This window comes from Mixophyes fleayi, chromosome 11, assembly GCF_038048845.1.
Source record: "Mixophyes fleayi isolate aMixFle1 chromosome 11, aMixFle1.hap1, whole genome shotgun sequence".
Taxonomy (NCBI): Eukaryota; Metazoa; Chordata; class Amphibia; order Anura; family Limnodynastidae; genus Mixophyes; species Mixophyes fleayi.
Genome location: NC_134412.1, coordinates 48513433 through 48537020, shown reverse-complemented (window position 1 = coordinate 48537020; position 23588 = coordinate 48513433). Strand labels below are relative to the sequence as shown.

Sequence of the window (23588 nt, the reverse complement as noted above, 5' to 3'; positions counted from 1 at the left end):
AAAAACATACAAACACCCCCTTGAGCGTACATTCAGTAGTTCAATAACTTTTCTGATAAATAATGCATTCCAGTGAATATATACTTTAGGAGAGGGGGAGAAGAGCTGCTGCTGAACCTCAGTAGAAGTTGTGTGACGCACAAATTTAGACGTTTTCTAGAGCTGACCTCCACGAGCAGCACATATGGCTCCGCTTGAGAATGGTATAAATCAGGAAGAGATTCCAAAATGCAGGTCTAGAGATGTGCAGAGAAGGACAAGTCTGAACGCAGCAAACATCCCCAGCTATTGTTCAATGGGAACTATATGGGGAGGGTGAATGTGTTAACTCGTTCCGTTCCTTAAACGTGACACTTACAAATTCACTTAGTGATTCCTGTGGGAACGAGTGCCAGCAGTGGGAGCATGGAAAACAGCTGCAGGAGTTAAAGAACGCCCATGGCCAGAGGGATGGGCGACAGCCGTCGCATTTTCTTACTTGGACAGTAAAATAAAGTGTTAAAGCTGTAAGAGATTGGCTTCCAAGCCCAGCCCTCCTGCTTTCCAATCACTGACATCATACAGAGAGGGGGAGGGAAAAAAGACTGCCAGAGTCACAGAGGGGAAGGCAGGCAAGCTGGAGCAGGGACTGGAATAGAGACAGAAAAAAGGGTGCAAAGTGTCCAGGGGACCGAGCTGTGCAGAAAGCAAGATACTGCAGCCTGCCTCGCAAGGACATAGACTGCATATGCTCTACTGAAGAGATATCATTTAGCTACATCACTGCAGAGCCAAGTAACTGACGTCCTTTTACTAAGTGGACCCAGAGACAGAATGACTGACAGACGGGCAAACGGCTCAAAAAACTGTTTTTAAGGGGGGGGAGGCACAAAGCTGTTGGGTGCAGGAAGCTGATTCTACTGAGAAGATTGTTCTGTGTACAGAAAGCTTTCTCCCTAGGGTGCTGAGCTTTACAATAAAGAACAGGGATGTTTGAGTACATTCCCCCTGTGTCCCACTAGCTGACTAGGGGTGCTTTAGAGGATCTTGCTGCTTCTGCACATACTGGGGGGGATTTTGTGATTCTGCATCCCTGTGAATTGTCCCTGGAAGAGTACAAGAGGGTGGAGAGTGTCTATAAGTTGCTCCCTGTTACATACGTGGATTTGATGCTTATCCAGTGGATTATGGCTCCCGGCCGGAAAGGATCCTACTGCTATTGCTGCTTGTGGTGGCCTCTGACAATCAGTTTGATGGCTTCAGTCTTACAAGGTGAGTCAACCTTTGATTTATGGTAAAGGAGGATATATATGTGCAATAATCGTCGTTTTGTACTACAGGATGATGTTTGGTAGGAGATACAGATAATACTTTTCACTGTAAGACACGTTCATGTGTGGTGGACTCAGAGTAACATTCTAAAAACTAGTATATAAGGGAATGAATGATCGAGCATAGTCTGACAGTGACTGCTTACTACAGGCTGGAGAAAAGTACTGAGGCTGCCTCCTATGACATGCTAAGGGTAGAAAACTCTAGGTAGAGTCTTGGGGATGTGAGTCATGCAGATAGAACAGACTGCCGCAAATATAGCAGCAAATTACAGACATAACTATGTTTAAAAATGTATTACCTCATAGGGACAGATAGGAAAACAATGTAAAAGCAAATTCATTTTCTTTGTAGCAAGATATATGTGAAATTGATCAGACTGACTGATCTGACGTTTGACTTGCCAGTCATAATGAAAATGTGAACCTTATCAAAATCCATGAACTGCCAAAATGTTTGGAGGCGGATAAGTTTCAAATACAGATAGGCATCATTGAACATAATAAGCCTGCACTGCAATCAATGACATGAGGTAGAATAACATTTAGGTTTCAGACATTGTGATGGAGGTGGCTGTCTCATCTCTAGGGATGTGCAGTAACACTTGTTGATTTTTTTTTTATCTCTCTTCTCTATTGTCTGATAGTAATAAATTGCTTAGTGCCAAATAAAGTAAAGACAAATAGATGAATTTTACATACTAATTAATTGTAACAAGTTTTTATTTTTGCATAATATAGTGTTCATCATTTGTAACATTGAATAACTGAGAAGAGCATGATTGTGCTGCTCAGTGGACTGGAAAATAAATCTGGAGGCAAAATTTAAGATCTTTGTGATCTGACCCCTATTGGGGGAGGGAGGGTACAATAGGCACTGCCAACCAATATGGAGAATGAATCGTTCGTCCCCTACCATCACAACATCAACAGAAAGGGGAAGTGCTGCCTTGGGGTTCGTTGCTCTGACATGGGGGCAGGAGATAGCAGAATTAATTTTTGCTGGGAGGTCATGCAGTAGATATTATTCAAAAACAGCACAACGATTACGCAGTTTCGGCCTCATATAGCAGCCCCTGAGCTGTTTGATATGCACCCCTGCAGCAAACTTCACTTCCGCCCTGTAAAGTTGAGAACAAAGTAATCAGATAGAAAAAGGCAGATTCCATTAAGAAGTCACAAAGCTCTTGTTGGACGAAATTAGATTTAGCTCCAATACTATAATGATAATTTATCATGAATGTTGGGGAAAAAATATTCAAAGGAGCTGCTTGAGTGTCTCCATGCAGAATATCAGCTAGAACAAATCAAGTGATAGGTGTAGAACAAATCTGGAACTGATTGTTATAATGAGATGTGCAAACCTGAATTGTGCTATTTAGAATGCAGTAGAGACTAATGACAGACAACAGACAAATGGTTTAGAATACCAGAAATACAACATGCAGATGTAAGTGTTAACGCTAATGATACGTTTGTTTTTTAATATGATGATGTGAAATGGTAGTACTGAAGCGATGTTACTTCTGTATACTATATTGTTGGAGATCAGTAGAGTAGTGTGAGGTACTTGTGAGGGATGGATTAAAATGTTACAGGGAAGTGTATGGATTGTTTTTTCTATATGTAACAATAAACTGTGGCAAGGATTGCGTTAAGGGTTCATTAGATGTAGGCAATAGTGCTATGATATAATTTTCACATAATGGATGGTTGCATATACTGTGCTTTTATGTAGTCCCATAAAATACAATTATAATATACTAAAGTTTTAGCTTTTAACTGTTTTTTATTTGCTACAATGCAAATGACTGAAGTTGATTTTAGGACATACATTCCTTAATAAAATAACTTCCAGTTTCCTCAATCAAAACATTTTCATTTGAATTAGTATTTATGGATATTTCTGTCATCCTTATCCTTATGCTGCCGCTGATTCATGAACTGACCAACCTTTTTATGATGATATGTACTGAGCTGCATTTAATTCCTAGATATTATGAATCTTTTGCAATAATGCTTTTCCTTTTCTCTCTGTCTATTTATTAAAAATTGGCAATCGAAATGGTTTTCTATTGCAGCTTATCGTGTTAATTTACTAATAGAATAATAATAATGGCTGGGAGTATTCATTATTGGCAGAAGAATGATTGTACAAGTACCAGAGTGATCCTTGTTAAATTGGTTTGACCAGACTTTAGATGGGGAAGCTATCACCAGAGAAACCCAGAGAATCTCATCGCTGACACAGGGTACCTCCAGTGATGGCAGTGCTATCGCCGGTTTTACCCCCTGATAGATAGGGAGAAGCCCTATCCCTGGCCAAAACTGTTTTTTGCTGAAGATAAAGCTTTTCTCACTTTGATAAATAAAGCCCTATATAATACTCTCCAACTGTTTTGTTGTCTTATTTATGCAAACCCTGTAAACAAATAAACAGGTAAAAGCAGTATTTTAAAACTTAAGTGCAAGGAATTATAAAGGATAGTATGTTAGAATTTTTAAATACACCAGAAAAAGAGAACTTTAAAAACAGATATTTGCCAATCCTATAAACATTTATAACATAGTAGGAAAGGAGTATGTTGCAAGTATTCCTGTTAATGAAATAAGTCCACGGGACCACATCCTTAACACAGATCCTTAGCATAGATGAGAGTGAAACTATTCACTGATTTCTAAAATATATTACTTAATGAAATAATGCATGTTGGTGCATTTGTCTCTACAGGTAATGCAGTACCATAGAAATCATATCATTATGTGCCCAGTACATTATTAGAAGACACAGCATGACTGAAAGGTCAGCAAAGAATAGGGTACTTAATGTACAGCATGGTACACAGGGTCAATGTAATGCAACAGAGTGACCCCTAGGGGAGTTGAGAATTAACGACTCCAAGAGGCTATGATTAATATATTGAATCTGCTTCCAGAGGCAAAAACATTTTCAAGGTAGTTATAATTTTATGTAATTGAATTGTTATAAAAATATCAATATATTCAGCATGGTGCAACATATATTAAATAATTAGTTATTTGTCCTTTACACATCTGCAGCTACTCAGCTTATAAACAAAAACACTGCATAATCCTATATCAATTTCATGAGAATAAAATACATTTGCAGCTTTTGCAAGGACACATGTTGATGGGATGATTGGGACAGGATATACAGACATTTCTGCAGTTGTCATGACAAACTCGTCAAGTCAGTAATGGTTGGTAAACTCCCCCACTTTATTCCCTTGACAAGCTCAGCAATACTCTCTATTTCTCTCTACCTCCTCTGTGGCAGAAGAGACTGATGTTCTGTAGTTGTACTGCAGTTCTCTGCTGCGACCCAGTGTCTAGGTTGAGGCTTAAAACACAAAGATAGAAACACACATACATTCATTTTTTTTTCTTTTAAAAAAAAATAGAAGAAATCAAGGAATACATCAAGGAAGCATCAGAAAAAAATGTTCTTTATATTATTGCCTCCTAACATGATGTTCGCTAGGCATTGATATGTTCCTTTGGTTTCTGCTTCATTCAGTTGAACTCCAAATGGGTCAGTGTGCGCCTATATTTCAGAACCACAATGACACAATTTGGTAATCATACAGCAGGTGATGTTGAAACATGACTTTGACCTTTTTCTAAAGCACATTTACTAATACTGTTGATACTGTTACAACCATCCTTAGATAAGATAAAAAATAAACTTTTTTAAACAAAGCATCCATATGAAGAAAAACACTTTATTGTCTTCTAGCCACCACCGTTTAATTTTAGCTATATAATAATTTGGTGCATTTGGACAAGAACTCATGAGAGAATTAAACTATAAATGTATTGATTTCAATTGTACAGCAATTGAAAATACATCAGCTTTATACTGTGAATAGGTTCCTGCAAACTCCAGCAGTACATCAGGTCATGTAATTAATTCACACATCGCTAATGCAGACAGACATGTGAAGTACAACAGATATATAGATATGCAGTAACAACAGGACACTTTTTAATGCTCTGGTTAAACATGAAATGAATTGCAGCAGTGATTATTTTGACAAGGATACTGATGTATGTACTGCAGGCTGCAATAAAGAACAACCTGCAGATAGAGATAGACACAACAATACATGAAAACACACAAATACACACACTGGGCTGACACATATGCTTGGATTAGACAGATGGAGTCTGAGATGCAGTGTATCCATGCTGGGGATTAGACTGCTTGAGGATAACAACCGTACTATACTGTACGCACAATGTAGACATACAGGCATTGCAAGAGTGTATATATCTTCACAGAGAGAAAGAGAAACAATGTGAGTTTATATATCTCTCACATAGAGGTGGTGACAGATACATTGTCACTGATAACTGTGGTTATTGTAAGTCACTGATAACTGCTTATTATCAGCTACTGACACAATACAAATGCATACAATTATATGGCACTGTGCCAGAGAATACAGCAAGATAGGTGCCATTGTTAAATCTGTATAGCTGAGCACAACAAAGGGTAATTCAGTTGTTCACCCACACTTAGGAATGGTATATTTGAAATGTCCTTTTTGTATAATGAAATGTAACAGTAAAATATTCTGTTCTATGTATAATTTCTGCCAAAAATCTGACTAATCCTGTTGCAGTTTATATGATGTGTGTATCAGCAGGTTTACCTGCACCAAGCAGATGTATTTCTCAAATTTGGGATTGAATTAATTAAAAGCTTGCTAAACCTAAAATACAAGGGATCCAGTATGTCATCCACAAATATCTCTAAATATGTGTGTTTCTATATGTATGTAATCTTGTTATCTACCATAGCTTACTTTGACTGGCATCAATGCCTTTCAGTGGTCTTAAACTGCCCACACACAGGTGGATCCAGTAAAGTTGGATATATTAGATCAAGAAACACATCCTGCCCCCCACGTCTCTTTTGCACAGAGACTCCATTCTCACCCCCTGTTCCTTTTGCACAGACACTTCCTTCTCAATGCTCGGACTCTGGTCACTGCTTACACTATTCAAGATTATTAATTTTTAATCTATGTACTCTACAACAAGCAGGCAGTGCAGGTGGGATTCCTGCTGAGGTCCGTTATTTTCCTCTGTCCTTGTCGCAGTTGAAACCTCTGTGACCCCTGCTCCTATGCTACCGATTCCATAGAACAGCAGCTGAGTGCGCCTGAGATTACTTCCTCACCCTCCGCAGCAACGTAAAGTGCTTTAAGTCCTATTGGGAGAAAAATGCTGTATAAAGTATTATTATTATTACTGCTTATCTCAAATATTTTGTGTCATGATAAGCTCATAAAAATTTTGCATCTGAAATTATCAATGGAACACATATTTTAGGCGTAGTGGTTCTGTAACCCTATAACAGTAAAACGTGAATGAAAATAATGCAGTTTTATCATAGTAGGTTGATACTGCAGCAATATTTTAAAAACATTCTGCAAAACATTTCTAATTTCTCAATAACAACAGTTTGACAATTTATTGTTGCAACATTTTTGAACTAATTATCTACTGATAATTTATACTTTAGGATCAAGTTCATAGAAATAGTGTAATAAGAATTGATATGTTAGGAAAATCTTTCATATATGTAGGTTAACATAAACGTGTAGCTATACACTAGACGGTTTTCGTCCAATAATCGGCTCAATCAGCCGACATATGACCGCTCGTTCAAAAGTCGTTTGTGTGTGTAGTGACACGATGGTCGAAAGTCTGCCCGAATGGACGATTGTCGCCTCATTTGGTTGGTTGTACTGTTTAATATTTTCGTTCCAATCTCGTTTCCGTTGTGTAGTGTGTATAAACTTCCGACTGATCCACAACAGTGAGTACGAAATTACAGTCATTGCTCACGACAACATGGCTGTAAAAATTTGCTAAAGGGACGTCCGCTCTTCCCTTTATCGTCTTAAACAAGGGTAGTGTGTATGCAGTCCATGGACCGAACGATCAGACCATCGATCGCATGTAAAATCGCTCGGCATAAAAAGTTGGTGGAAATTTCTGTAGTGTGTTCCCAGCTTTACATGGTGAATATATATGTATAGCTCCTATTTTTAAAACAGGGCATAATAACTGAAAACAGTAGAGCAGGGTTTCTCAAACCCAGTCCTCAGGGATCCCTAACAGTGCATGTTTTCCATATCTCCCTGCTGGAGCACAGGTGTATTCATTACGGACTGATACATTTTACAAGATCCAAAGGTGGTATAATTATTTCACCCGTGAGCTGGAAATCCTGCACTGTTAGGGGTCTCCAAGGACTGGATTTGGGAAACCCTACAATAGGCATAGCTTTCATTCATAATTTCATTCATTGATTTAAGTTCCACCTGTCACATTTGTAATATTATTTGCCTGAGAGTACTAGCTCTGAATGCTCCAAGACCTATCCTAGAATGGACAAGTTTTCCTCACGCATGATAAAATGGATGTACAAAACATAATGTGCTTTTACTTTAAGTCTTTTTCTTAAGAGCTTACAAGCTAGCAAAGTTACTTGCATTAAACAGTGGTTAGTCTACGAGTTCTGCAGATGTGGTTGCTATCAGAGAAGCAGTAAATATCCAGTGTAAAATGAAGCCTCAATCGGAGGCTGCTGTATATATTGGGCAGTTGAATTGTACAATTTACTAAAGGGCTAACACTGGTGATAACACTGCTTCACATGCAAAGCCCAGGGAAGATGATTTAACAAGCATCATGGCAGTCTTGTTCTGCTGCATTAGTTGCTCTGTTATCGAAATCTCACAACAAAGCAAACAAAATATTTATTCTTTGAATAAGGCATTTTTTTTACTATTTATATTTTTATTATTATAATATTATTATTTATTATTTTTATTATTATATTATTATTTATTATTACAGAATTAAAAGCCCAAACCTTGGTACTATAGAGATAGGCCGCTAATTAAGCACTATGGGCCAGTGCTGTGTGCTGGCCCCCCAGGCTAAGGCTAAAATTTTCTAGCAAGCCACTGTGTGCCACTTTCTTTACAATAACTGGGTAACATGCTGAATATCATTATGTGATGAAGCCACTCATTTGACTGTTTAAGAAATAATGTTGACTCATCAACAAAGAATATTTGCACGCCCCAGTGTGGTTCAACAGCTAGATCTCGTTCAAACTGGACTCCAACTTGTGTGACTAAAGTGAAAGTGATCCTGTGACTTGACCTGTTTGTGGCCATCTTTAGATATAACTGAGGGGCAAACAGCGATTGTTAGAGAAAATAATAAAGTTTCTTAGCAAATTTCAGGAGGGTGTGATAATTGGTGTAAATCAACAATATCTTTATAGCTGGTAAATTCTATTTCTGCTTCACTTTAGTGTATACTCACTTTTCAAGTTAAAAATTCATTTGTGTGGTGGCAGACAGCTGTTAGACGGCACCAGCCTTATGGCGGAGTTTGTCCTCTTTCTTCCGATACATCTAGGGATAAAACATCCTGCTTATGTAAACAAGAAGAGATAGTTAATTACAATAACAGTGATCTTTTGTCCTTCTTGATCTGTGGTGCCCTAGTTCTCAGACTATCATTATATAATTAAATAGATGGTGTTGTTACATATATATATATATATATATATATATATATATATATATTTATATAATACTTGCCTACTTTCCCGGAAGAGACTCACGATTTCTGGGTAGGTCTCCTGGACTCCCAGGAGAGCAGGCAATTCTCCCGCATCCTGCCCACTTCCTAGTGAAGTGAGCAGGCTGTGAGGCACAATCGGCCCGCGCTGCCCTCCAGCCACGCATAGTTATAGTTACATAGTTATCGAAAAGGGAACCTATTAGACCACATGACGTGACAATGCGACAAAGCAAACATATAATTTTTCGGTTGTAAACAAATGTTTGACTACTGGAAGGAAACCCCGCCACAACACGACATAACAACACCGTGACAAAGCAACAAATCTTATTTTATAAATAGCATTTTTGGTCTATTTACCAAATAATTAGCCAATATATAATAATTGCTACACATTACAAATCTGACCCATGCAAAGCCAGGTGACCCTGCTAGTTTATAATAAGGCTGGAAAAAGACAAAAAAGTACCTGAAAAGGTAAGACATTTTGAGGAAATCGTGCATGAAATAGAGGGTCTTTTGCTATAATTGTTCAAGTAAATTGGAGAATGATGCTGTGGCTTTGTTTGTGGCTTTTTGTACCATGTATTACTTAACAAGAGTTTTTGACAATATATAGAAGATGTTAAGATATACAGTTTGGTAAAGATCAGTGGTTGAAGTGGGGGTGTATACGGTAGTATGGGTTGGGTACTAAATTACAATACTGAGAAAGACGACACTACTTACCCCTACAGCAACATGACGAAACTCTCATTCCCGGCATCCTCAACGAGCCGACTGTTGTAAAAGATGACTTGGCAGAAAATAGAGAGATGGAGTGTCCGGCGGCCAGGAATGACGTTACTGTTAAAAACCGGCAGTATTGTTAGTGCTGTTAAAGGGGCAATCCCCTTTAACAGCACTAGGACAATCCCCTTTGATAGCGCTAACAATACTGCCGGTTTTTAACAGCGACGTCATTCCTGGCTGCCGGACACTTCATCTCTCTATTTCTGCCACGTCAGCTTTTACAACAGTCGGCCCGCTGAGGATGTCGGGAATGAGAGTTTTGTAATGTTGCTTTAGGGGTAAGTAGTGTCGGTGAGGTGGTAGTTGGGAAAGCGACCACCACCGGGTAGTATGCCATACTGCCACTTCTCCTACAGCCTTCATTGTAAAATTATCAACTTACAATCTCATTACATTTTTCATACGGTCATTTCTAAGTTTCCGCTTTGACCACTGGTAACTATATAGGTAAATTCTAGTAGCAATTTACCCGCAATTGCTAAGAGCAAAAGTCCCCAGTGCAAATATGGCTGTAACCTCATCTGCTGGAATATAATGCATATTTTGCACATTAATGCATATTTTGAGGAGCCTGCTTGTGTGGAGTGAGCCTGATTCAGTTACTAATAGAGATGCATGCCAGAAGTTTACAGAGTAATTAACTATAGGAATGAAAATTATAACTGAACAAAAAGCCTAAACTTTATTACTATAAAAAAATCTATAGAAAGCAGTTAATTCTGAACCGAGGGTTATTGCAGGTAGGTACATAATTTGCTACAAATATCGGGCTTCAAAGTTAATTTAAAGTTAAGAGAAAAGCAAATAAAGGAGCAAATTTGGACCGTAGGAAAATCAGTGCACTGACAGGTGGGACTGGGAGGGGAAATTTAAAATATGTGCACAGATTAGAGTTTAGATGGTGTATGTTCTAGCTCTAATTTTTCTAATGTGCAGTGTATAACAAAGCTGTCCGATATTTGTGTGCTATATGCAAGTAAGACATGTATTTGCCCCCCTTGCATTGCAACATGATTTGTCCAGAAGCGAACTTGCACTTTTTTTATGTGTTTTTTTTTTTTTACACTAAATGAGACCCATTGTATCTATGTATTGGGAGCTGGTATGAAGATGTTTCAGAATCCTTTTCAGAATTCATATTTCAGTCATGTGGAAAGGATTTTCCTGTTTATTTCCAGCTCATTAAGTTGTGGATTTCTATTAAACAGGCACCTAGATGGGTGGGAATTGGTTGCATTCTTCCATCTCATATTTTTGTATCGAAAATCTTATGATAGAGCTAGTAGTTTTACATGTAATAACAGCCAGGTTTCATTAATGCTGTAACATAGCAAAGTTGCACAACAAGTAGGAATTTTGTAACATGCAAAAATCATGTTACAATTTAAGTCAATTTAAGATATAGTTGAATCAGACAGCATCAGAATAGAGTATTCAGCAGCATGTATAGCAACATGGCTGACAAAACAGTAAAAATGCAGTATCATTTTCTTCTGTGCATCCGCGACCATCGTTCATAGAATAAGACTTGATTCCGCTATTTTTTTATCACACCTACATATGAATCTCTGGTCCCAGAATTGAATACCTCCCCAGTCATATATTCAGCGCATATAAAATATGTGTGAGGCACGCTGATATTTAAATTCCTCCCTATGAGTCTACAAGGTTCAATAAAGCAAACAGAGTGACCTTATGCAGTGCATGAAATTAGATTTCTGTCTGTAGACAGTAAGGACAAATCCTCTGCTGTGTAACAGTATGGAAGCCAATCAGGGCTAAAGGACAGTGAGATATACACAGTCTCCAACTGTTTCTAATTTCAAGGGACAGGCCCAAATTTTAAAGACTTGTCCCTTGAAATATCCTCTTATTTTGCATACTGAATGTAGATACCAGTATGTATTCTTATTCTCTAAAGCATTATAAGATAATAAGTATTTCAGTTTACCATTTAAATGCAAATAGATTATATTATAAACAAGTGAATAAACATGTTATGATGGGGATTGTAGCACTCCGACAGTCTGTGCTGTGCATGCTTAGATGCACTCCTGAGCAGCAGTGTCCCTAGAAATTGTATTAAAGGTTTAACATACAAGCTAGTATTTTAATATACTGTTGATACAGATAAAGTTTATAGCTGTGTCTGATAGGTAATAAAATAATCAATTATGAATATACAGCAAGTGGGAACTTCTACACAATACAGGACTGACTGAAGTTAGCAGCCTACTAATACATTGCATAAACTGGTAAAGCTTATCAACTTTGACTTTTGCTCTCCTGCTGCAAGTTACATTGACCTACATACTGATATGTGCAACATACTGTACATGCATTTTCTGTCTGAAATATCATTGTAGTGAAGATATAACAGCATTTGCTTCTTGTACAGCTATACAACTATTTCAGTCTAGTAGGTAAACTAAATATAATAACTAAATATTTATAAATAATAATAATTAAATAGAAATTAAAATAGGCAAAACCCACCAGAAAACTAATTGAGGGTCCTATAGCAAACAGTCAACTTCCATGGTAAGTTGATGAATATAATCATACTTGCCTTATACCTTCTGGGAACCTTGTTATCGTAGAGTTGCATATGTTTGTCCTAGTAAAGGGCAGCAATAAATTACAGATTGAAGAAGAAAAAAATATGTCAGTTTGGTATAAGTTCATGGTGTATATGACCTTACCGTGTCATGCCTCCCACCATTCAAATGGTTCAAATATGGGCACTTTTATATTATTTAAAAACTAAAAAGAAAACCTGCCCTTGTTTTCACATGTATCAGCAGATTGTCAGGTAAATAAGAGTATAAAACACAACCTAACAGCAGTACACTAGAGAGGTTTTCTACTTTAAAACTTAATTTTGTTAAATCCTCTCCCTTCCCAATAATAATACTTTGTAGGTGTTCATGCCCCTATGACTTCCATCATATAGGCTTTCCATGGAAAGAGAAAACAAGATGTGACACACCTGCTATAAGACATGCATCGGATCTGCTCCTGATATAGAAAGAGCTCAGAAGCACTGAATAAGTCCTGGCTATATAGAAGTGATGGGACCCTGTTAAGTACAGAGAATGGCTAGGGTCTCAGGGAAGGAAAACCCTGACGTAATATTATTTATTTGGAAGGAAGGGTATTTTGTAAAATTCATATTTAGGACCTCATTTAGAGTGTTTTAGGCGCATCGAGCAAAAAAACACTATCACGCATGTGCAGCAAGCACAGCATCCGCCTGCATCTTTGACGCAATTAACACTTGCGACAGCTTGCGGCTTACTACGAGAGATAGGGGGCGTAACGCGGAATTGTGAAGGTGTGACACCATATGTAAATCCTAGACGCAGTACGGCGCAGACGCAACACACCTCAAAACCTGGCTAAAGCTATGCGGCAGGAATTAGGTGGTGCAAGTAGTTAGCTAGCTGCAGGAACTGCTCGTAGCTCGGTAGAGTACTACGAGTGGGATGCAACTGGGTATGCATGCTACTCGTAATACCCTACCAAGCTGCGGCACACTCCCACTCCTACACATCTTAGACGAACATTGCGTCCAACTCTAAATGAGGTCCTTAAAATGGAAAACCTCTCTAATACTGTTAATAGTGGTAGTTATTATAAATTTATGAGCATAAACACCCTTAAATGACTTTATATGATGCTGTGCAGTTGCAATTTGTGCCACCTTCTTTATATCCTAATCTAAGCGGGCATTCTAGTGATAGCACTTGTTGCTATTCCTATTCTTCCCCATACCTTCCAAGATTCCTGAAAAATTGGTGCGCTTTAAGCCATAGCCACACCCCTTCAGACAAAAACAACACCTGTAGTTTATTTGAAGACACACCTTTTTTATGCATGCCCAGTACCCTCTTACCCACTTCAAATCAGGACTGACAACAGGTTTGTTATACCCTTTTTAGCAATGTAACAGTGGACTGCCCTAACCCTGCTCCGTGATATTTGTGTCACACTAATGTTGCAAAATAAAAATTTACCATGTCCATATTAAAGCATGTCTCATGTTAAGAATGTATAGCAGCAGAATATTTAATAAAGACCAACGTACTTCCATCAAAAAACTATAAGGTTGCTAGAGCTTATTTCGTACTTCAACCGCCTGTATAAAGGCATTGTTTTTTTGCTTTAATATGGCAACATAATTCATATAATAAACAAAGCCCACTGTTATACACTATATGCACAATAATTACATTGTAAATATGATAAGAGAACTGTCTTGAAACATGAGGAAAAAATAGCTACCTTTCGAAGTGTCAGTCTAACAACTTAGACTTGCAGTATAGCAGTCATTTCTTTCAACCAATGGGTTATAATTAACAGTTACTAGTTTGTATAATAGTTTGTGAGAGCATAAAGTGCTCCATGAAATGTGAAACCTTAATTAGTTTAACACTAATAAGGAAACTTAATTAACAAATTTACTCTTTGCATTGGTTTGCATTTATTGGTAACAAAAGCCATGTCTGTCTAATGGTTAGCATTGCTAACTCTGTGCTGGGGTCATGGGTTTGATTCTGACCAATGCGCTTTCTGTGTGGAGTTTGTATGTTCTCCCGTGTTTGCGTGGGTTTCCTCTGGGTGCTCTGGTTTCCTCCCACAATCCAACGTCATATATATAATAACTTGCTTCTGACAAAATTAACGCACGTGTGTATAGATTGTAAGCCCCATTGCGGGACGGACTAATGTGAATGGCTAAATATTCCCTTTAAAGTGCTTCATAATATGTAGGCGCTATATATGAATATATATGAAGCCACTTCTTTCCCTCATATATAGCTGAAGCAAACTACCAAAAATGTTTTACTAAGATACCAGTCTTCTTTTCCTTTTCACATTGCACTTTAATGCCCACAATTTGCAAAACCTAAGCCTAGTTAGGGCTCCTCTAGATGACTATTTTCCAAGCTGTCTCATGCGGTCGCCTTTGAGCATATGAAAAATATATTCGATTATTTCAATGGAAACAAATGTAACACATGCAATTTTTCACTGTTACTTCTGTGGCATAGACTTGAAAAATATTAGACTATAGATGCTCTCCTCTCTGTTCCGTACAAATTAATCTTTGTTTTCCTTTATCCTTGAAGGCAATATCAGGAATAAATTAGCCTGTGTTTTTTAAGCAGGTGTACCTGGTTATTAAATCATATTCTAAAATCATTCATTATCATTTAAGAACCTGGCCATATTTGGTGATATATGGAATTTTAGCTGGTCCGGCACTATCACTCTGGTGTAACCACTACAAAGGTTTTCTATTGAAGGCATCAGCTACAAGGGAGTGGCAGAGATAATTGAAGCAGAACAGAGACACAGCTTCAAGCAAAGAAAATAAGTGGTAAGGATAGGACGCAGAACTAGAGATTAGTTTATATATAGGAAAGGAATGGATAAGAAAGCATTGGCGTGTGCAGTACAAATTTATGGCATCTACGTGTGGGAATTGAGTATGGGAAAGGCAGTGTCTAAACTAGAAAGGCGTGAGGTGACTCACTTTTGATTCATTTAGGTATATTAGAGCTTCCAGAAGAAAAGAAATGGAATCTATCCATTCACAGCACAATCTGTGCATCTGATGCAAGGTGCACCTGAGCCTGCTGAATTTATTTGATGCTAGATATTATTATTTGAAGACTAATCTATAATTCGGGATCTATCCTTGGCAACATAAAAATACATTCTAATAAATAAGGCTCTACTCAGGCAGTTCTGTCCAAACACAAATTATAATGTTAATGGGGCAATATGCCTGTACTACTGTATTGTGTTGTAGTTATTTTAGGGTACTGTGTGTATCAGTTTTCATAGGACACAAACTGTAATCTATGCACTCCTAAGTTTTAAAGAATCAACTGCTAAAAATGATAACTTAAAAACTCAAGTTATTTCTGTAGATGGGGTGTCAATTTGGACGATTGAAATTTGAGAAAGAGAATGTAGACGATCTGTTTAATGGTATCAGAGCAGAATAATAATATGGTCATCTGTCTATCTTCATGAAACAAGCCTTTTTCAGTTACATGATAACATTGACAAGGCCAGATGGGTTGGTAATTACAGGGACGGGGATAACTGTGTGAAAAACTATTTTATGAGCAGCACCTGGAGGCTTTCTTACTGTCTATAAGTATATAGATGATAGAAAATTAGGTATCGGAAGTATATCTTTTACAACAGTTACTTTAAGTTAGTCTTTTTTTTTTCTTTTTAGTTTCCTGTTTCCTCCTTTCCCTGGTAAAACAAATTTGCCTAATATTAGTAGTTCCTGCGTGTAAAGGAGAGTGATGAAACAGATTAAGCAGGAATTTTATTAGTGCAATAAACATGTATACTCATTCACCATTAGCTATACCATCTCAGAGTAGGTAATGTGTATTTTTTCAAATGGGGTTTTTCTGACTATTCGTTTGCGAACCAGATCTTAGGTACACTTCAAGAATACGTTTAAGCTTACAAATTTTAACAGACCACCTGTATTTTGTTTGATAATGGAGTATTTGCTGAAGCTAGTTGTGTGTTTTTGTACTAGAATTTATATAAAGAAATAACATTTGAAATGTTTCATATATTGTTGAACCTCATCTCCGCTTCTTCAGCAATTGGTTCCTAAGTGAAATGGTCATAAAATTCCTTTATGATAGGATTTGCCTACTCTAAGCTGGCATAGCATGCATACCAATTTCTTCAAATGTAACAGCTCCAATCCCATGAAAAAATAGTGTGACTTTTTTAAACATGAGTCACTCTGGTGATGACCTGTAACAAACCAAAACATTTAGTTTTATTTTCCTTATATTTTTCTTTCCTGCTATAAATGATTTACAGTTCTCTAAGCGTCATGCAATACCCTGGCAGATATATCCCTCTTCTCATCATGCCCTCACATGACCTTATTGGAGCTTCTTGACTGACTGGCTCTGACTCAGTTTTCAGTAAATAATGCTACATTGCAGTGACAGCTATATACATCAACCAAAAGTACCTGACTTCTAGGAGTACATCTTGAAAAAAATACTTTACGTTACAAAGGAGCAAACTTGTTCCTTAAAATAGGCTATGAGGGGTTGCTTTAATTTTTTGCTATCCAGTAATTAGGAACAGTTTAATCTTTTAATGGACCTCATTATGAAAATACTAATTATAAAACCATAAATTCCCCAACAGTTTGACATTCACTGCTTTAAGCTCACCATATACAAGTAGACTTGGTTGAATGATCCCCTATTACCACTCTGTGGGCTAGATTTACTAAGCTGCGGGTTTGAAAATGTGGGGATGTTGCCTATAGCAACCAATCAGATTCTTGCTTTCATTTATTTAGTACCTTCTACAAAATGATAGCTAGAATCTGATTGGTTGCTATAGGCAACATCCCCACTTTTTCAAACCCGCAGCTTAGTAAATTTAGCCCTGTGTCTCCTTTCTCATCCCCCTATTACCATTCTGTGTCTCCTGTCAGTCTTCCCTCACCTTTAGTCTGTGAGCTCCCTTGAGCAGGGCCCTCTTTCCTCGTGTCCTCTTCCTCCTGTTTACCTTTAGTCCTTCGCCTCTTCTCTCCATTTTGTCACTTGACTCCTGCCCCTACCTTTTTACTCTTCTCTAGTGCCTTATCTTCTCTATATCTGCCTTGATCCTGTAAGTTGTGCCCCTTTCTACTGGGCACTGGCGTTACCCCTTTTTTTCACTACCCACCTCCCTTCTTCACTTCCTCTCTAGTCACCTCTTCCTCTTTGTCCTGTGCTCATTTCTCTACCTAGCTGGTAACTATTTATTTATACTTTTTGTACTTTGTTTGCACTGCACTGTGTTTCTGTACTACCCTGTATGCCATGTATTGTTACCCTGTACTGTTTTCCTTTGATCTATGTACGGCGCTGCAGACTTTTTGTGGCGCCTCACAAATAAAAGATAATAGTAATAATAAAATAATAATAATGATTTGGATATTTGTTTTACCAAATTAGCTGTCCATTGTACTCTGCAAGGCGCATCATGCTAATTCAGCATCCCATCTAGTCAAATTGGATTTAATTTAGCATAAGGGTAAAACGTTTCAGCCGATGACCTTCATGGGTGTTTGTGAGGTCAGCAGCAACCCTGAAATAGAGGGGAGTGTAAATCAGCTAGATGCATACTACAACCAGATCTGGTAAAATTATTGTTTACATGTGTGACCACCTAAACAGTTATAAAGAAGGCCGCCACTAATTTTTTTTCTTTTTTATAATAAATGTATCCAGATTGCATGTTATTTCATAAATATAACTGTAAAGCCTGTGTCCAGATGAACATGTTCTTGGAGTACATGAATAATATCCACCTTCCGATGCTATGCATTTTTATGTTGCTGTCCACACAGATAGCAACAAACTATACATCACTCACAGGATTGTCAATAAAATCATCTCTGCATCATTTACTGGTTCCCATCAATAGCATACATTTATTTGGTGACAGTGTAGACAGCACATGTAGCATGTGATAGAGGTCAATATTTATCCAACCTGCCCTTATACTCTAGTTGAAAATATACTTTAATAACCATTTTATGAAAATATATTTGTAGCAAACACTGCACATTACTTTTGTAATGTATTGTTATATTTTTATTGATCACTGTTTTTTTTTCTTTTAACATTTTTTTTACTGACTGTCAGTACATTTACTGATTATTGACAACCATTCTGTGGACTGTACAAGCCTTCAGTGTGCACTCTCGCATGCCTGATAGGAATGTGAAGGGTACCTACTTTCAATGTGCCATGCATTACCTCATCTCTGACTCACATGTACACTCCTCTTTCTTGGCTACATTAAACATTATCTCACAATTGTTCTTGCCAAGTTTGTACACCAACTTTAGCAGCTTGTGACCTCGAGGAACATTGAAAGACACGAAGCACAGAGCATACTATCAGCTGACCATTTATCAACACATTGATCTACCTTCTGTCTACTCTCTTATAGAGATGTTTTCAGTATTCACAAGTAACATTTGCCGACTTCCTAACAATCACCTATCTGTTTCTCTCTTGTGTATTTACTTTTCCATTGCAAATGTTGGCTTTGTTTTTTATAAACACTGTTTTAATAGTAGTTTGTGTGCTAATAGTAGTTTGTGTGTATATAATACCCAAAACCATGTACCTACCAAAGTAGAAGTGGGTGCACTACTACTGCATCTTCCAACCTCCTCCTGCTTGTTATTGTAAACAGGGCTGTTATTATAGCCAGTACCCTGCACCCTCTCAGACTCCAAACTTTGCTGCAGTTCATTATCTACACAAGTAATCTTGCAACAATTAAATGATTGGGGTGTCTCACAAGGGGAATAAGGAGATGTGGGAAGGAACTGATTGAAGAAACAATGCCTGCAGCTGTCACTTCACTGGAGCTTGTCATGACAGACTATCGCCACTGCCTGCGCAATCTGGTCACCTGATTCAGCAGTGCGAGTGAGCCTCTGTATCCATTGCATCTGCTATTCAGTTACTGGGGCCCCTAATTTGGAAATAAGTGAAGTCTTTTTTTCTAAATTAAAAAATGTAAGTCTGTATGTAGATGCCTATGACCTGTAACTGTAGATGTGACAGATGCAATGGTGAATATTGCCCATGATTTAACTTTTATAGCTTTTTATATGTGTTAAATTACAGTTTGTTTTACAAGGGTGGCGGGAGGTGGGAAAGTACTACATTAATTATAATAAAAACGTTGAGGGGTTCTAAAAAAAATGTTGGTATGGTACACAATAATGCCTACATATGTGTATGTTTTGGGATTTTTTCACCCTTGGTTGGTGATGACTCTGCCCCAACCGGCAACAAGCTGTGGCATGTCATGCATATGAGGACCCTTACAAAATTATGCTATGGGTTTCATAAATGTCTAATTACGGCTGTGTGTTTACATATATATATTGTAATTATACCATACAGCAAGAGTCAGCCATGACCAAAACTGTAGACAAAGTTTATCTAGAGTGTGTGTGTGTTTGTGTGATTTAACACAGCCAATGAAATATATGAAGAATTGTCTGTGTATGTGTAGGCTCCGAAGGTCATCAATCAACTCTATAAGCTGTCCTAGTTCAAGGAGCCAGCCACACCATATTCCTTTCTGCAGGACCATACCCTTGGCGGGCTGTGTTACTGTGACTCCCACTAACCCATGCTGTGGCATTCAAATCTATTAAGAAGCAATTAACCCAAAAGCTGAGAAAAGAACATGTGGTAGGGTGGGAATTGTTATCCCTGCCACCCTAAATCATCTAAAAGAGACTCCTCCCTACTACCCACTAATCTTTCACTTAACATTTTACTGGGCCCTCCACCACTTTACCCACCAATCTCTCTTACTAAATTCTCTCTTGTGTAAATGTTCACACATTACCACCCTGCTTATTCTTAATCTCAAGTCATGCACCGCTTATACCTATATTCGTCCAGATTCTAGGGCATTTCTATAAAATGTAATAAAATACATCTAACCAGTTTTCGATGCAGACTATATTACAGACCAATTTTCAAGACAGCTGTTATTTTACCGACCTGTACAGAGAGCATTCTGGTGACCCATATGTATAATGCCGATATTGTAGAACATCCAAGTAAACCTGCTAAAAAACGTATATGATAAATATGGTAATAATTTAGTAGGCAGTTAATGTGCATCATTTTCAATAAACAGGGATATCAATGATATATGTCCAAAGCATCCTGAAGATGCCATACATCAGAGTAATTTTAATACATGGCCAAAAAAGGCTTTTTCCACCAGACTTGGGGGCTCACCATTAAACTTCATGGCAATAAAGCCTGGATAGGACAGATCTTAAAATAGGTTTTATCTAAGTCCTCTAGTCTAGCCTTTATATAGAGAGAGGAAATTTATAAATCTATTTTATTTTAGGGCAAAAATCCCTCTCCTTCCTACTCCCTTCCTCTGTCAGGGTCCCTCAAGGTTATGTTATTGGCCCATTATAGATCTCCTTTTAGATCGCCTGTCTTGGTCAACTTTTGTAATCCAAAATCACCTCTATGCTTATGACACGCTAATCCACCTTTCTTCCATTGACCTCTTTCCTTCTCTCCTGGCCCCCGTGTCCCACTGCCTCTCTGCCCTCTCCACTTGGACGGCTGGATACTACCTCAAGCCATACTGAGCTTTTAGACTCTCCACTGCTTAGTGTCATATCCTGTCCTCCTGTCTCTCTTTAGGTTGATGGTGTCACCCTCTCCCCTGTTCTGCATTCATACTGCTTGGGGGTCATCATTGACTCCGCCTTCAATTTCAGTCACATCCAGTCCCCTACTCAATCCTGTCGCTTCCACCTTTGCAACATTGGTAAAATTTGCCCTTTCCTCTACCTCTTGTCATCTCTTGTCTTGAGTGTTGTAATCTCCTCATTTTTGGGCTTACCTGTCATATGTCTGTCCCCACTGCAATCTGTCCTGAATGTGGCATCACAATTTATCTTCCTCTCCTTTCATTCCTCTTAGCTGTGCCTCTCTGCAAAGCCCACCATTCTCTCCCCATTCCCTCCAGAATACAATTAATTTGAAGCCCTCTTTAACCCACCACTTCCTACATCTCCAACATTGTCAAGAAATACTCCCCTACACGTTCGCTTCATCTGCTGATGACCTTTGTCTCTCCCCTTCTCCTACCACCTCACACTCTTACTTTCAGAACTTTGCCCATGCTGCTCTCTACATTTTGAACTCCTTGCTCCGTCTGACCAGGCTCGTCCCCAACCTCCAATCTTTTAAAACAATACCTCAATACTCACCTTTTCACGGTTACACATTCTACCCCATCCTAAACAAATCTCTGCTCTCACTCATTCCACACAACTCCATATCATCTCCATTTACTTACCTGCCCCTCTTAAATCTTAATTCTCATGAGCTTAGCCCACTCTACATCTCGTTTCCTTGTCCTTTTTTTAAGGTCTCCTTTGCTCTAGTTGTATCTTCTAATAGTTACTTTTTCTATTGTCACTTTGATTTTTTACTGATTCTGTTTCTCTTGCAACTTGTGTATTGTTCTGTTTATATTTTGTTGATTGTATGGCGCTGTGCATTCTGTAGTACCTTATAAGTAAGCTATGCTGATGAAGTTAAACATTGTTATATGCAGTGGTCAAAGTGGAAATTTGAAGTGGGTTTATGGAGAATATAAATGAATGTTATTTGAAATGATGGTTAGATAACACTGCAAGCTTCAAAAGGGCACAAAGTCTAGGGAACTAGAGCTAGATACAGTGGAGCAAAGGAATCATTAAGCTTAATGGTCCAGGCGGGTAGCAGAGGAGGCGGAGGTTACACAGTTGAAGTTGCAAGCTGGTGGGTTGAATTGGTGATGGGTTAGTTTAAGGAGATAGGGATATTTGGTAGAGAGGATGGGTGAAGAAGGGGCGTAGGGGAGGTAAGATAGGGTATGTGGTAGCACGATGGCTTAGTGGTTAGAACTTCTGCCTCATAGCGCTGGGGTCATGAGTTCAATTCCCGACCATGGCCTTATCTGTGTGGAGTTTGTATGTTCTCCTCGTGTTTGCGTGGGTTTCCTCCGGGTGCTCCGGTTTCCTCCCACACTCCAAAAACATACTGGTAGGTTAATTGGCTGCTAGCAAAAATTGACCCTAGTCTCGCTCTGTCTTTGTGTGTGTGTGTGTGTGTGTGTGTGTGTGTGTGTGTGTTAGGGAATTTAGACTGTAAGCTCCAATGGGGCAGGGACTGATGTGAATGAGTTCTCTGTACAGAGCTGCGGAATCAGTGGCGCTATATAAATAAATGGTGATGATGATGAAGTAGAGGATAATAGGACAATGTGGCGAGACATAGAAAGCAGATGGAGAACAGAGTTGACATATTGAAATAGAGATAAGACTAGAAAGAATGCAATAATAGACAGTATTGTGCAATCATGGGTACAGTTACAGATATAACTGAGCTGATGAGAGTATAGATCTGGTGAAGTAGGTTCTGGTGGAGAGCTGATAGTAGCAGAGTCTTTGTGCTGTCCCTGGATGGTGAACTGTGTCTGCAGTGGTAGTCCCGAAGCAAGCTGAAGGTCTAAAGAGGCAGCATTGCAGGAGCCAATCCAGTGCTGGAGAAAAGAGCAAGTTAGGGGAGCTGGAGTGCCAGGAGCTTCCACAGCGGGTGGGAGGATGCAGGACTACACAGCCATGGAGCCACCAAAGGCTGGGAAGAGTGAGAGCCAGGAGTATGACAGGACCACCCTCCAGGGTGATGGGGCTGGTCCATATTGTATCTTCAGTCAGAATTTCCCACGTGTATCTTCAGTCAGAATTTCCAGAGCAGGGTCAGTACCTGTTTGCATGAGTGGAGCTGCCGGCTGAGCTCCCTACTACACAGCCATGGAGCCACCAAAGGCTGGTAAGAGTGAGAGCCAGGAGTATGATAGGACCACCCTCCAGGGTGGGGCTGGTCCATATTGAGTGAAAGTCTAAACAGAAGGTATTCAAATTCAAATACTGAATGGTAGCCACGCAACTCGGCTCTCTGGGAATGTCTGCATTCTACTCCACCAATCGTGGGGAACCTCCAAAGGACCATACCAGCCATTGTATCCTGGACTGGAGGGAAGTGCTAGGATCTGGGGCACGTCTGGAGACTGATAGTTATGGCAGAGATACAGGTGTAAAGAGGGGAGAGATAGTGTCTCTGGTTTGAAACAGTCATTTTTGCCATAAAATCAAAGCAGTGGGAGAAGCAGTGGGGATACGGTTCTATACCAGAACCACTTCAACCAGTGGTCATATGACGAATACCTAGCATATCA

General features: G+C 38.7%; 1 protein-coding gene and 1 long non-coding RNA gene across 9 annotated transcripts in view; one reads left to right on the top strand and one right to left on the bottom strand.

Annotated features, from left to right (window-relative positions):
* The first annotated feature begins 548 nt into the window (after positions 1 to 548).
* NECTIN1 (nectin cell adhesion molecule 1) overlaps positions 549 to 23588 on the top strand; it is a 325802-nt gene continuing 302762 nt past the window's right edge. For 4 of the 8 annotated variants that reach the window (XM_075190578.1, XM_075190575.1, XM_075190579.1 and 1 more), the window contains exon 1: positions 550 to 1251. In XM_075190578.1, the coding sequence (XP_075046679.1) occupies positions 1149 to 1251 (103 nt within the window). In that variant the 5' untranslated portion in view covers positions 550 to 1148. Of the gene's footprint in view, positions 1252 to 23588 lie in introns of all 8 variants that reach the window. The other 4 variants (XR_012679918.1, XM_075190577.1, XM_075190580.1 and 1 more) reach the window with 3 other exon arrangements.
* Positions 16435 to 23588, bottom strand: part of LOC142107356 (uncharacterized) — a 17985-nt gene continuing 10831 nt past the window's right edge. Inside the window, exons 2-3 of the long non-coding RNA XR_012679949.1 lie at positions 17739 to 17879; positions 16435 to 16538 (exon numbers count right to left, since the gene is read on the bottom strand). This is a non-coding gene — a long non-coding RNA (uncharacterized LOC142107356). The remainder of the gene's footprint in view (positions 16539 to 17738; positions 17880 to 23588) is intronic.